This window comes from Elephas maximus, chromosome X (assembly GCF_024166365.1).
Source record: "Elephas maximus indicus isolate mEleMax1 chromosome X, mEleMax1 primary haplotype, whole genome shotgun sequence".
Classification (NCBI taxonomy): Eukaryota; Metazoa; Chordata; class Mammalia; order Proboscidea; family Elephantidae; genus Elephas; species Elephas maximus.
The window spans coordinates 56868648-56884457 of NC_064846.1; the positions used below are offsets into that span (position 1 = coordinate 56868648).

The following is a 15810-nucleotide window of genomic DNA, read 5'->3' on the forward strand; positions in this document are numbered from 1 at the left end:
AAGGTGGTTGAGGCTCTGTAAGTAAAATCCAGTTTGGCTCACGTACAGGAGAGGAAATGCTGTGATCCTGGCCCAAAGTCCCGGTGGGCATCCTGGAGCTGCTTAAGCCTCTCGCTAACTGACACCTGTGGAAAGAACAGATAAGAAGTAAGTGGATTCATTCCAGGAATTTAGCGTGGGATTTCTAGGCACCTCCAGGTGTCTTCATGAACTTCCTCATAGACAGGCTTTTCTCCAGTTACAGCTCTTGCTGCCATCATCCAACCCCTCTCCCCCCCATAGTACTCCAAGGGTCAGAGAAAAATATCCTTAATTCTGGCCATCGTCACTCTTCATTTGCCCCTGTCTACCCTGAATGCCCAAATCTAGACAGACCCCTCTCACCGATTCATTTCAATCACTCCCTAAAGCTTAGAGGTTAAGAGTCCTGTTCCCCTGCCCCAAATTCTCTACTCCCCTTTTCCCATGTAGGTCCCATTTCAATACCCCCAGCATTTACTTTGTGCCTAGAGAAGCTTCCCCTCCCCCAAGTCTAGAGGCTCTTCCTCATGGCTCACTCCAGGGTGCTCTTCTACCTGTAGCTGTTTCCACCGGACGTTGATCTGCTCCAGAGCCCGAGAATTCTCCATTGACAAGTGCACATCAGAAATAGCAAGTTGGTGGGCAAGATCATTCACCAGCTTCACTCCATCTTTCATGGGGGAGAATTCTTCTCTGAATAGCTGTACAAGCAGAACCCGAGTCACACAGGAGACAGAGAATGGGAAGGAAGAACCATTAGTCATTCCCTTAAACTCCTCCCTCCTTACCCAGAGGTTTTGTTTCAACAACACAACCTAGGCACTTGCCTATTAGGGCAACTGGACTAAGGTGTGGGTGGCCACTGTCCTTACCGTCTCCCGCTCCTCCTCTCAGAAAACACCAGGGAAAGAGAAGACAAAAGAAGAAGAGAGGAGACTCCACAGCCAAACCAGTCCCCAAATTCAGCAGCACAAACTAAGGGAGGCTCAGTTGTAGAACAGGCTGACAATGGAGTCTCAGCAGCAGGAACATTGTCAGGGTCTGGGAAGAGCATTAGGTCTCACAGTTAACTGTAGCCAGGTAAGGAGGACCTGGGTACCTTAATAGCCTGGATGTGTTCCGGGAGTGAATCAATGAAGAGATCCCCAATGGGCTCCCATGTAGCTCGGACTCCCTCAGCCTGGATCAGAGTAGTGCTTAATTCTTCCATTGCCCCTTGGATCTCCAACAGCTGCTCCAGTGTAAGCTCGATGTGTCGGTGCTGGTCCACACAGCGCGCTGTCAGCTTCTCCCATAGTTCACTGGCCACTGTCGCCTGCTTCCACACAAAGCGGCTAAGATTCTGAATCCGTTGTCTGGGGGAGGTATCTACAAGAGAAGGCAGGAAGCCAGGTCAGGCCAACCAGGCAATAGTAAGTCGGGAGCCAGGAAAAGACAAAGACTGCCCTTTATGTGTGTACGTGCGCGCGCACATGCACACGCATGCGCGCATACATTTGTCCGGTGTATCTAACCGTACACATACAAATACACGTTTTTCTGTGATTGAGGTTTTTTTTTGCATATTCAGTTTAATTTCAGATTGGTTTTTAATTAAACTTTTTATTTTGAGATAATTGTAGATTCACATGCAGTTGTAAGAAATAATACAGAGAGATCCCATGAACCTTTTATCCAGTTTCCCGAAATGGTAGCGTCTTACAAAACTATCGTACAATATGATGACCAGGATATTGACATTGGCACAACCCACCAATCTCATTCAGTTTCCCAGTTTCACTTGTATTCATTTGTGTGTGTATTTAAAAAACAAAAAACCTGTTGCTATTGGGTTGATTCTGATTAAAAAAAAAAAAAGTTGTCGTTGAGTAGAACTGCCCCACACGGTTTCCAAGAAGTGCCGGGTGGATTTGAACTGGCTACCTTTTTGGTCAGCAGCTGTAGCTCTTAACCATTACGCCACCACGGTGTATTTTGTTCTACACCATTTTATTGCATATGTAAGTTTGTGTATCTACCATCACAGTCCCGATACCACATTATTTTATATACTTTTTTTCTACTTACTATATCTTGAGGGAAAACCCTGGTGACCTAGTGGTTAAAAGCTACAGCTGCTAACCAAAAGGTCGACAGTTTGAGCCCATGAGGCGCTCCTTGGAAGCCCTATGGAGCAGCTCTACTCTGTCCTATAAGTCGCTATGAGTCGGAATCGACTGGACGGCAGTGGGTAGGCCTATCATGAGGATTTGCCTGTATTCTTAAAAAAAAAAAAAAAAGCAAGGTAAATAGTCAAATATTTTACGGGGTATCCAAAGTCATATTCACATGACCCTAGGATATGATTTTGCATTAGTGTCCGCTGCCCATGTCAATCCAAAGGAGGGAGACATTTTATGAAGGCTCAGCCAAGAAGAGGTTAGTATAACTTGCCCAACTTTTTTTCCACCTAGTCTTCTAGTTTCTAGGTTTCCTCCACCTCCCTTAGATCTCCCCTCAGAAGCAGATTGAAAGCCCCAGGCTAACTTGAATTGCCCCTGCTTTCTCTTGAGCTTATCCTGTCTGAGGCTTATTGCACAGCACGTTGAACACAAGCTCTCTTGCTGAGGGGCTAGAAGTAAGCTGAGGGTAAACAGCATTGACAAAGGGCTCCTTAATGAAAAGTCCTTCCAGGCCCTGTTCATAGTCTCTCTCTAAAGGTTGAGGACCCTTTTCTGGAGGAGAACGCTTGTGGGCCAATACTCAGACCTAGTCACTAGGAATCCTACCCTGCTGCCTTCTTAGAATCTAGACCTAGAGTGGCCCACTCCACTAAGGGAAGGAGCCAGAAGTCACCAGGGTCAGTATCAAAGAGCCACAGTCACCTTTCCTTGCATATGTGATTATCTAACTTTTTAGATTTTAAAAAGGTCTTATACCCAATCCTTAGGGGACATTGAGCTTCTGTTAAGGGTGATGGAAAATTCAGGAACAGCTAATGGTGATGGTTGAACAACATGATGAAGACATTTAATATCACTAAATTGTATATGTGAAGATTATTGAAATGGCAAATGTTTTGTTAACTCTGTATTAACAAAAATTAAAAAAAAATACTCCAGCAAAAAATTTTTTTTTTAATTTTATAAATGGTCTCTTATTTGCTGATCGATGAGAGCATTGATACTTGTCTCTTTACATTGGAATAAAGCAGCATGTCTTTTGAAGGACAATACTATACTACTCTTTTTATTCACTGAGTCAGTTCAATTCGTTTGAGCCTTTTTTCTTTTTCATGTAGGATTAAAAGGCCACACACGATGCTCCAGAGAGCCACATACAGCTTTGGGCCACATGCTGGTCACCCCAGTCCAGACTCTGTTCCCTTTGCTTTTTCTTGCAGTATTTTTTTTTTTTTTTTTTATGAATCTTGCACCTCCCAACTTTGGACTGCAAGGAGAAAATTACCCTTCTAGGTAACTGCTGAGAAAATGAGTTTGGTGAAGGCAGGAAGGTGTTTAGTGGTACATAGATCAAGAAGGGGGAAGAGAGGAAGATACCCACCTTTACTCTCAGAACGAGGCTCCTCTAATTCTTCAAATGGGTGCTGGGACAGGAAGGCCTGAGCTGACTCTAGCACAGAGTAGATATAGGGACCCCGAGCCTTGACTTCTTCCATAAAGGCCTGTGAAGGTTAGCAACATGGTCAAGGGAAAGGAAGTCTTTCAATCACTCTAAATTTCCTCCTGCAATTGACAACCTTTCTTCTCTTCAGTGCGACTTGATCCTTTGGCACTATGCTGTGTTTTTGCACTATCCAGAAAAAAAGAGGTTTAGTCCTTCCTATAACCCATTGCCGTCGAGTCAATTCCAACTCATAGCGGCACTACAGGACAGAGTAGAACTGCCCTATAGGGTTTCCAAGGCTGTAAATCTTTACAGAAGCAGACTGACACATCTTTCTACCGGGGAGTGGCTGGGGGGTTCAAACTACCAACCTTTCAGTTAGCAGCCGAGCGCTTAACCACAACCAAGGCTCCTCGTCCTTCCTATAGGCAGGGGAATAAATTCCTGACACTGGAAGGATTTAGTTTGAAATGGGTCTGTCTATGCCACTGGGCGAGTCCCTGGGTGACACAAATGGTTAAGTGCTTGACTAGTAACCAAAAGGTTGGTGGTTCGAACCCACCCAGAGGCACCTCAGAGCAAAGGCCTGATGGTCTGCTCCTGAAAGGTCACAGCCATGAAAACCCTATGGAGCACAGTTTTACTCTGCACCACGTGTGGTCACCATGTGTTGGAATTGACTCGACAGCAACTATTTTTTTTTTGGTTGTTGTCGTTATTGTTGTTGCTGCTGCTGTTGCTGTTGTTGTTCTATGCCACAGGGTAGAGAGAAGTGTGGGGATCTTGGGCTGGGAATTTTGGTTCTCTAGAGGACTCAGAAAGTCCCCTGTAAGGAGCTTAGAGAAATCAAAACCAGGATGGGCAGGATTCGTGTTAATTTTTTAATTAAACTTTTGTTGAAATATACATAGAAAAAGTACACAAATCATTAAGTGTACATCTTGACGGATTTTCATAAAGTGATTCCATCTGTGTAACCAGTACTGATATCAAGAAACAGCACTCTACCAGCATCCCAGAAGGCCCCCTCATGCCTCCTTCTAGGCACTGTCATATCCTTAAACAACGACAACAAAAACCAGTTGCCGTCGAGTTGATTCTGACTCATGGCAATCCCATGTGTGTAGAGTAGAATTGTGCTCCGTAGGGTTTTCAATGGCTGTGACCTTTCGGAAGCAGATCACCAGGCCTTTCTTCCAAAGAACCTGTGGGTGAGTTTGAACTAACAACCTTCCAGTTAGTAGTTGAGTGCTTAATCAATTGCACCACCCAGGGACTCCTATCCCATCCTTTACCACCTTCCCCCCAAAAAAGAAAACCTGTTGCTGCGAAGTAGACTGCAACTCATGGTGACCCCCATGTGTGTCAGAGAAGAACTGTGTTCCATAGGGTTTTCAAAAGATCCTTTTTGGAACTAGATTGCTAGGCCTTTCTTCCAAAGTGCCTCTGGGTGGACTTGAAATTCCAACCTTTTGCTTAGCAGCTGAGCATGCTAACCGTTTTGTACCACCTAGGGACCGCTTACCCCCAAAGGTAACCACTATTCTGACTTACGACACTACTGATTACTGTTGCCTGTTTATGGACTTTATATAAATAGAATCTTGCAGTATGTATTCTTTTTGTATATGGCTCTTTTTCGTTCAACATACTATCTGTAGGATTCATTCATGCTGTGGCATGTAGTTATAGTGTGTTTATTTTCTTGCCATATTGTTTTCCATTCTGCATTCATTTAAAAATATTTGTTGTTATTTTCTGATTATAAAGGTAATGTATGTCACAGGAATCTTAGGAATTTCATAAAAATATGAAGAAGAAAATGAAAAGCAACTCTAATTTCATCACCTAGGGTTAATCATTGTTAACACTTTGATGTATTTCCTTCCTGTGTTTTATATGTGTACATACACATACATGTATATATTTTTAATACAATTGAGATCCACTTACATGTAGTTTTGTATCTTTTTTTTTTTTTTTTTTTGCTTAACATTATATTATGGTCATTTTCCTTCAGGGTCCCCAGGAAAAATCAAGGCAAGATTTGAAAGGAGTCCAACATTTGATGGGAGGAAAGATTTGACTTATTCTGTAGAGAGATACCCACAAACCAATAGGACTGCACACCACCTCCTGTTACTTTAGGAGTTTAATCAGAGGCTGGGTACCTTTCAGGGTAGTAAGAAGGGGTCCCCCCCTGGCCAGCTGAGAGGTGAAACACCACGGCCTCTGTAATTTGAACCTACCGCATGCGTCTCCTTCTCCTGTTGCACCAGGGCCACATCCCCTTGGAGGGGCAGCTGAGCTGACAACTCTTCATCCTTTTGGCTGAGCCAGTCAATAATCTCTTGGAGAGGGAGCTGAAGCTTTCCACTGTGGTCTGAGAAGGCCTCTAGGCGAGCACTGCACACAATGGGTAAAAATGTCACTGTGTGGCCCTCAGTTAATTCAGTTGCATGCCCAGCATCAGGCTGGAAAGGGTAGAAAACTGAGCAGGAGCATTAGGGGATGACAGCTGTCTGGTTCCCCTCTTGCCCTGGCAGGATTTAAATTATGCCTAACTCATCCCGAGGCTGCTCAGAGCCTGCCCTCAGAAAAGGATGCTATTAAGTGGAAAGGGCAAGTTGAGTGACTGTGTGTCTGCCCGCACATGTATGAAGAGACATATAAGCAGCCCAAGGGTCCCGATGGATGATAGCAACATAGGCTAGAGGGTTGAGATACGGAAGGAGAAAAATGTGTACCATATAATGATCTCTGTCTGCCTCCCCCACGAATGAACCATGAGCTGAGGCCCAAGATGTAGGAAGCTGGAGACTGGCCAAGGCTGTATGTAGCCATCAAACCCATTCCCCTTAGCTGATAGTAACTATATTCAATGCCTCCCTACCACCTGGGCCAAGCCATTTACCTAAATTATTGCTTCAGCGAATTCTCACAGCAACTTTATGAAGTGGGCACTACTATTGCCCAGAGAGGTTAAGTAATTTGCCCAAGGTCACACAGTTATGTCACTAGTAGAGCTATGATTTGAACACAGGTTTGTCTGACTCCAGAGCCTACATTCTTTCAATTTCTCTACACTGCCCCGTCCCCACCAGAGCCCAGGAGTTTGGGCTTTGATGATAGGAGGCAGGAAGATGTAGGGCGCACAGAGGGGTAGGGAAAAGAGCAGCAACTAATATAGAAACTTCCTTCAGACTCTTACTGAGTTGCCCTTAGCTTAGGGGTGATAATCAACAGATGCGAGTGGAAGGCATAAAAAAACAGGAAGGAAAGCAGTTGAGACCTACCGAGATGGAGGGCAGTTATGAGAAAAAGAGGAGGAGGGACTAATCATGTCCTTCGTTTATACATCAGGACTTTTAAGTTTACAAAGCATTTTCATATCTTATTTGAATCTTCACCACAACACCATGAGGTACTTAAGACAGATACTATTCCTCCACTCATCTTTTTTTCTTAAAAAAGAAAAAAAGCAGAAGCTAAAATTCAAAGAACTCAAATGAATTATCCAAGGTAACACAGCTACTTAAAATTGGGGCTGAAACCCAAATCTCCTGACTTCCAACCCAGGGAGCTTTCCCCAGTGCCAGAAAAGGAAAGGAGAGAGAAACAGACGGAGAAGTTGGGGAAAGGTTGATGCGCAGGCTGAGAGGAGAAAGCAAGTGCAGCAGCAAAAGGAGCCCAACATTGTCCAAGCCAGTTCCCTAAGGCCCCTATTTCTAGGGGTCAAGCCTTACCGGAGGTTGTGAGACTTCTTTTTTATTTCATTCCAACACAGATTCATGGCTGCTGATTCCAGGGGTCCAGAGGCACCAATAGACCCGTTAAACAGCTTTGGGCTTAGGCAGGGAACCCCAGCACCATCCTGAGGAGGCACAGGGGCAGTGGTAGCAGCTCTAACCTGGACAGAAACACAGACATCCAAGCACACAGACAGCTATGATCCCTAGAGTGTGCCACACCCTGGTCTGTGTCAAGCCAAGGGTAGAACAATGGTGAACAAGGGGAGAGAGATGGGCTTGTGTGAGAGCTCAGAAATCCTACTCTCTATGTGTGTGTTCAGAGGGGAGGGGGTGCCAGGTCCTCTCTTGGTAAAGATCAGTCACATGTAACTGCTAACTACTTTTATTACTACTACTCTTATAATTGTAAGTTCTGTCAGTGACTACTGCCCAGATGGGATCCTGGCAGTACTTGCTTAGGTAAGCAGCTGTTCAGGATTACCCAATCACTGCCAATTGATAAGCCATTTCCCTCAAGGTGAGCTGTAGGCTCATACCTTAGGGTCCTACAGTTTACCCAACCTTCTAGAAAAGAAAGCTGAGGGGCTGCCCCATAAAGATTCAGGGAGGAAGTAGACCAGCCAGAGAGAGCTATCAGTAGTAGATGTCCTACTTCCCAACTGGACCTAGGCCTTGATGTCCCTTCCTCCCTTCCCTACCATTTCCCACCACCAGTCAGGAACCCTGGAAATAGTCCTAAAGAGCACGGATCATCCTCCATGGACTGAGAAAGGGCTGGCTAAAGCAGCATTTTTTGACCCTGATCTCCAAAGTACTCTGCCTAGAATCGGCAGCTAAGAGGACAAGCTATGCTGTTGTTAGGTGCCGTCAAGTCAATTCCAAGTCATGGTGACCCCATGTTACAGAGTAGAACTGCCCCATAGGGTTTTCTTGGCTGTGATCTTTATGGGAGAGGATTGCCAGGTCTTTCTCCCGTGGAGCCTCTGGGTGGATTGAAACCACCAACCTTTCACTTAGCCATTGAGCACTTAACCGTTTGTGCCACCAGGGCTCCTTGGAACAGCCATGGAGCCTGCCAAAGCCTAGTCTTGGACCCTCAAGCTCATATAGCTCATCACTTGCTCTCCCTGGCATTGGTAGGGCCCTATGGGGCATTGTGGGATTTGGGGGAATGGGTAGTAGGGGATGGAAGGAAGAGGAGTGTGAAAGAGGGAACCACATGCCTGCCTGCCCACCTATCTACCTGTTTGCCTTCTCATGGAAAGAAAATCGCTCTGCTCGGGGTTGACACTCCTCTAGTCTCCCCTTTACCCCAAAACATACTTCTTCCCCATACAAGACTCCTTTCCAGGCAATTCAGGAAGCCAATCATCCCAAGAAAACCACAGCCCTCAGCCACAAATAGAAAGGGAAGTGAGGGTGTGAGACCGGCCAAGCTCAGGGCCTGTGCATGTCTGCCTACTGGGGCAGCCTAGCCAGCTTCCCTTCACCATCTGGGGCAAAGCTTTGAACTCAAGTGCTCTCTTGGGTGGGTGGGGAGACCCACGAGCTGACCCTACCTGTGCTGCCTGGGAGCTCCATTGCAGGATCGGGCAGCTCCATGATTATCCCGCAATCCTGCCCGGCCCAATGCCCGGTGAGCTGCAGGCAGAGTCCTGCCAGGCTCTGAGCAAGCCAGCACAGTAAGTGCAGGCAGAGCTGAGCCAGGCCAGGAGGTGGGAGCTGTCACCCTGTTTGTTTACTGACCCCCCAGGAATCTGGAGGGGGCGGCTATGTCAGGGTTTGGCCCGTGAATCAGAGCTTTGTTCCTGGGGAATTCCAGCTCTCTCCCAACTGGGCCCGCCACACCGGGGCCAGGATGGCCCTCCCAGGCTGGCAAGGATGGTGGGAGTGGGACTGGGCATTCCATGGTGCTGAGGAGAGGCATGTAGAGGTAGCTTCTGTTGGTTTCTTTTTCCTTTCCATGGAAGACACAAAGGACTCACTCTGTCTCCAAGTCCACCCCTCTCCTGAGGTGGAGGAAAGGGTCAGACCATTTGGGTGACAATCTTTGATAGGCAATTTTCCCAAGGTCCGGCCAGAGGATGGGCTTGAGAAATACACCTAGGTTGAAGTGTCAGTTAAGCCCTCAGCTCCTAGCTGAAAAGTTGGCAGTTCAAACCTACCCAGAGGCACCTCGGAAGAGAGGCCTGGATATCTATTTCCGAAAGGTCATAGCCATTGAAAACCCTATGGAACAGTAGTTCTACTTCGCATACGTGGGGTCACCATGAGTCAGAATCAACTTGACACAACCAGTAACAACAAGGGTCCCCAGAGGCAGTGAGGAATGCGTGTGGCACACCTGGGAGCAGAGCCGTGGGACGCCAGGATTGGGAAACTGGGGCAGCAGAAGCTGTCTAATTTTGATTATCCTCAGATGAGTGCAGGGGCCAGAAGATTCATCAGGGTCCACTGTGTGAAAATGAGGGTCTGTCTTGCTCTGCCTTTGGGAGGCAAAGAGGAGAGGAGAGGAGGGAGAGCCATATCCTCCCAACCTTTTGCTGCACTCTGAGGCCAGAGGGAGATGGGTGGTCTATGGGCTTCTCCTTGGACCTCTGCAGAGGAGAGAGATGGGAAAATGGAACCTGTACCTCCATGCAAGAATCTAGTGCCAGGGAGGCTCCCATGCCCTGCCTGTGCTGCCTTGGGCAGGGCAGAGGGAGCATTCCCATAGCCACTGGCCTGAGGGGCAGGGCCTCTCCTAGAAGTGGCCTCTCTTCTCCTTCTCTAACAGACTTGCCTGGGCAAAGGTTAACATTCCAGAGCTGGGCCCCCACCCCTCAGCACTGAGGGAAAACACTTCATCTTTACCAAAAAGGGTTCTGTTCTCATCCTCATTTATCTCCCACAGAGCCTTCTGAGTTTTCCACAGTTCCACATTGTTTCCATGCTGGGGCCCACCTACAGGAATAGTTGGAACAGCTGCCTGACCCTTTTTGGGGGTCCGAGGTGGAGCCAACTGTGGTGGATGGGGGATGGCAGGGATGGTAGGCCAAGAGAGGGGAGTGGCTCTAGCTCAGGGCTATAGCTTCACTTAAAGAAATTTTTTTTGTTTTAGGCTGGGATTATTGGGCTCAAGCCAGTCTTGTGGAGTCCTTTGGACTGGGAATGCACCAGAGTTAGAAACAGCCCCCTTGTGACCTAGCCACAACCAAGCTGTCCTGGCTCTGGTTAGCCTTTCATTCCTTCCAGCCTTCTTCTTCGTTTTCTGACTCCCACCTAGCTTTCATACTATTCTCCACCACTGTGCTTCCTCTTTTCTTTCCCCCTTAAACTCACAAGTCCCAACTGGCAGAGCCAATGTTGTTATTGTTAGAAGCTGTCAAGCAATTTCTACTCATAGTGACTCCATATGACAGAGTAGAACAGCTCCATAGGGTTTTCTAGACTGTTGTCTTTTCTTAAAATTGTACTTTAGATGAAGATTTATAGAACAAACTAGCTTCTCATTAAATAATTAGTGCACATCTTGTTTTGTGACATTGGTTACCAACCTCATGACATGTCAACACTCTCCCTTCTCAATCTTGTATTCCCTGTTACCAGCTTTCCTGTCCCCTCCTGACTTCTAGTCCTTGTCCCTGGGCTGGTGTGCCCCTTTTGTCTCATTTTGTTTTATGGATCTAGGCTGTAATCTTGATGGGAGCATATTGCCAGATCTTTCTACTGAGGAGCCATTGGGTGGATTCAAACCACCAACCTTTAGGTTAGCAGCCAAGTGCTTAAACGATTGGACCACCAGGGTTGCAAATAATGAATAGTAATCATTTTTTTTTCCTTTCCCAATTAGTTGCCTTTTACTTCTGGCTTTTACAGCCAAGATGTTTGCCTCTCACTCCCTACTCCCCGCAGGGCCATCTGCCCATCTCTTGAACCTTTGAGACAAAGTCAGGGCAGCGGGGAAGGAAGGAAAAGTGAATAGTGGCAGAGAGGAAGGGAGGGACCTTACCATTCTCAATCACAAGATGAAGCCCTTAGGAACCCTTGCCTAGGTGGTAAAGCTTAGCAGGGGGCAGGGAGTAGGGCAAGCCTTTTGGAGGGCCCAGACTTCTCAATCCCTTGACGCTACTAAAGCCCCAATGTGGAGAAGGGGTGGGTACACGGGCGGACTCGAGAGTTGACCCTGGCTTAGAGAATATGTAAGAGGCAATAATTTTTCCCCGGTTAGATGTGGGAAAACAGCTCAGGGGACCTTACCTCTGACCCTCAAGGCTCTCAAGACTTTGACTTTCCCTCATTATTTTCCTGAACACCGGTTCACCAGCACCCGCATCCTCCATCCCCACTGCCTTTCTCCCTCCCTTCCTTTTCCCTGTATATTTAGTTGCCGCCTGCAGCCCCAGCAGTGACTCAGCACTGTAGTCGCATCTGTGAGGCACTAGGGAACACATTGCTTTCTCACACTCCCATGGCTTCTGGATCCCAAAGTATTGTAGGGCAACTCAAAATATGCTATGCTTCTCCCTTCTCCAGTCAACTTTCCTGTGAACTGTCTTCATTGTCAGGAAAGGGGGTTGTCCTCTTGAGATTACTGCTTCTCACATATCCTCTAACACCTTCCCCTTCCCACCCACCCTAGCAACATGCACAGGCATGAACACACACCATCACCACCACCACCACCATCACCACTCCACATCCTAAGAGAGAAGAGTGAGGAGAAAGGTAGGTATGAAGCTCAGGGAATGCTTACTGAGGTTGAGCCAGGAGCTGTGACTGAGACTAGGGACATGAGAGGAAGAGCTGATGGAAGGAAAGCTATACCTGCAGAATGTGAGGTATGACACAGAGAAGGCAAGGGAAGGTCCTTCTCTGTCCTATGTCTTGCCCTAAATGATCACCTTCTTATGGCACCTCCCCAGATCTGTACACCTTGGGAAGTTAACATGGAACCAGCCCCCCTCAGCCATAGTGGGTCCTTTGGATTGCCAAGCCCAACAGCCTTCCTTTCAACATGTCCCCCGCCATAGAAGGCCTCAAGAGTGATAAGACATGGGCCAGAAGGAAGCCTCATGCTATCCAAAAGGATCCATGTATACAAAGAGTATCACTGAGCCTCAGGAAACATGGATACCTATAAGAACCCACACAGATACTTTCTCCACAGGCATGTCTTTTGTTATAGGTCTCTTACCTGAGGCTGGGGGCAAGAACTTCTGAGGCTGCTTCTGTGATGGAATTGGTCAACTGCCCGCCACTCATGACATCGTGGGAGGGTGTAAGGGCATCCCTGCATGACCATAGGTTGTATCAGAACCAAGGCTCATGGGGGGTGAGCATGGGCAGTGTACCCACTGTTGAGCATAAGCACCTGGAAGAGTAACAAGGAGAGATTTAGAGTCAAGACCTAGAAAAGGCCTTTGAGCCCAGCACTTAGCTAGAGGAGCCTTGACTAGTTATGTAAATAGGCCGTCAAAGCTTACTGACCTACCGAATAGTTTTGCCCAGGCCACCACGTACCATTGTTGTTTCTTGTTGTTAGGTGCCGTTGAGTCAATTTTTGACTCATAGCGACCCAGTTTGTCAGAGTAGAACCGCCCCAGGTTTTCTAGGCTATAATCTTTTCGGGAGCAGACCTCCAGCTCTTTTCTCCCATGGAGCCATTGGGTTAACATTGGGTTAGCAGCTGAGCACTTAACAATCCAATTGTTAAGCCACCATGGCTCCTTATACACCACAAAGGGCTTTATTTACTTACTTATTAAGGGAGTGTCTATTGTTTACCTACTGTGCTTTGTGCTAGAAACAAATGATGATAAATAAAACATCCCTGCTGTCTGAAAGCTCACAACCTGGCAAGAAGGGGGGAAGAGAAGTAGTCACGTAAGCTGATGGCTATAATAAAATGCTTACGTGGCAAATGCTACAACTGAGGTTTGGCCAGAAGGCCAGGGAAACACAGAGTGGTGAACAATTAACTTTGTTTCAGATTGTGCAAATGTTTCAGAGAGATTGCATTAGAGCTGAGTCTTGAAGGATGAGTAGATGTTTGCATATGCAGAGAAGAGGAGAAGGGCATTTCAGGAAAAAAGACTCCCCCTGTGCAAAGGCAAATGTCACAGAAAGGCATAGCATATTCAGAGAACAGTGAGTTCAGTATGGCTAGAGTTTAGGAGACACAGAGATGAAAAAGACATGGTGTCTGCTTCTGAGAAGTTCAGCTTCAGAGAGAACAGGCATGGAAAAAATAAAGTGTATCTTGCATTAATAGCAGAAGTATTTACGGGATGGATCAAAGGGACAAATGAGGGAAAGGTTAGTTCTACCTGGGAATGCCAGGAAAGGTTTCCCTAGTGGAAATAAGTTTGAGGTGAGTCATGAAAGAGAAATTGGATTGTTAATTAGGCAGAGATGATTAAAAAAAAAGGAACATTCCAAATAGTATGAAAATAAGATGTATGGTGTGTTCAGTGCAACCAGACTATAAGGTGGGTGCCTTGTGAGGAGCAGCAGGAGATGAGGCTGAAAAATGAGACTGTGGCCAGATTTTTCATGCCTTGAATGCAAAGCAGATCATTCTAGGCTTTATCTTGCAGACACTGGGGAGGCATTGAAGATTTTAAGCAGAGGAGTGACTTGATTAGCTTTGCATTTTAGAAGGAGCCCTCTGGCTTCCATGTGGAGTGATTCTCTCAAGGGAATAATCCATTAAGAAGTTGTTATAATATCCAGGCAGTTGCAGTGAGGATGGAGTAAAGAGCGTGGATTTGAGATACAGGGAAGGGCTAAAATGTATTGGGCTTGGTGATCAATTGCATGTGAAGGATGAAGGAGGTGAAGAAGTCAAAGCTTTCTAATTGGGGAACCTCACTGGATAATGTCGCCAACAGAATGGTAGGGAAGAAGGGAAAAGGAGCAAATCTGGTGTGGTGGGGGGTGAGGGTAGTGTTGCATAATAAGTTATTCTTGAAATAGGTTCAGCTTTAGATTTTAGGAGCTAAGTTTAGAAAACGAAAGATAGTGAAACCAATCGACAGTTTCATAAATGTACTCAAGTGTGATGAGAATGGGTATCAAAGGTGATGTTTGCAAATGATAAAGGTGGTATCTTTTAGTGCTAGGCAAAGTCATGCAAACCTGATCCGATGGGCAGTAACTGAGCATCTTTGATTCCTGATGCTAATGATTAAATAGCCACCATTTTTAGACTCTATTCCAGTGGTTCTCAACATTTTAGGCATAAAGGCCCCTCCTTAAGATTAAAAAAAAAATTCTCACCTCACTCATAGTCATGATAGTAGCTGTACTTTTAGTACCTACAGATTGAGAAAAATATTTATACATTTAAAGATCTGTGGACTCCTTGCATTAAGGACCCTTCCTTCCTCCTCAGGGGTCCCATGGTCCAAAGACTGGTGACTGTTACAGATCACCTGAAGGACACTTCGTTGTAGACAAAGCCCCTAAGGATGACATAGCTTCTTATTCTCAAAGAGATTCCCAAGAATGGTTAAAAAGATGATTCATCGCTGATCAGAGACCAGCGTGAAAGAATTAGTCACGCACATAAAAAATGAAGTATTGGTATGGACATCAAGTATTGATAAGGGCTACAAAAGGCTTGTTTCTGGGAGTTTATATTAGTGATAGAGGGACAGCTCAGAAAAGGAGGGTGAGAATGGTTGCACGACTCGAAGAATGTAATCAATGTCACTCAGCTGTACCTGTAGAAAGGGTTGATTTGGTATATGTTTTGCTGTGTATATTTTCAACAACAACAACAAAATTAAAAAAAAATTTTAAAGGCTTGCTTGCAGACCTGTTTTTACATTCATTTTTACTTTTGCTGATTACACAAGTAATACAAGTCCTTCATAGAAAAATTGGAAAATACAGTCATAAAGATAAAAAGAAAGATCAACTATAATGCCACCACCCAGAAGTAACCATTACTACCAGGTGTAAAGCCTTACAGTAGTTCTTCTATGAAAAATACATACATTTACTTTTTAAATAAAACCATCATATGATATACATCATTTTGTAGTCTGCTGTTTTCACTTGCCATTATAGCATGATCATTTTAGAATGTCATTAAATTTTCCTCTAAAACACCATTTCTAGCGGGTGCATAAGTGCTAGAGTATAGTGGTTGAGGGCGTGCACTCCAGAGTCAGACAGACCGAGAGTCAAATCCACACTATTCATCCCAGTAGCAGTGTGGCCTGGGACAAGTTAACCTCTCTGAGCCTCAGTGTCCTCATCTGCTAAATGGGGATAACAATGATACCACCCTCATTGCATTGTGCTAACGATTAAAGTTAATGATGCATTTAAATAACTTAGCACAGTGTCTGGCAATAGAGCACGGCGCAATAAATGTTAACTGTAACCATTGTTGTATATCATTCCATTGACTGGATATATGATTATTTATTTTACCAATTAG

General features: G+C 45.7%; 1 protein-coding gene across 5 annotated transcripts in view; it reads right to left on the minus strand.

Moving 5' to 3' along the window:
- The window catches only part of DRP2 (dystrophin related protein 2), a 46914-nt gene that overhangs the window by 21994 nt on the left and 9110 nt on the right, over positions 1–15810 (minus strand). For 4 of the 5 annotated variants that reach the window (XM_049872732.1, XM_049872733.1, XM_049872730.1 and 1 more), the window contains exons 2-8: positions 12556–12732; positions 7374–7537; positions 5877–6033; positions 3565–3685; positions 1121–1389; positions 576–722; positions 47–125 (exon numbers count right to left, since the gene is read on the minus strand). In XM_049872732.1, the coding sequence (XP_049728689.1) occupies positions 47–125; positions 576–722; positions 1121–1389; positions 3565–3685; positions 5877–6033; positions 7374–7537; positions 12556–12663 (1045 nt within the window). In that variant the 5' untranslated portion in view covers positions 12664–12732. The remainder of the gene's footprint in view (positions 1–46; positions 126–575; positions 723–1120; positions 1390–3564; positions 3686–5876; positions 6034–7373; positions 7538–12555; positions 12733–15810) is intronic. The other variant, XM_049872729.1, reaches the window with a different exon arrangement.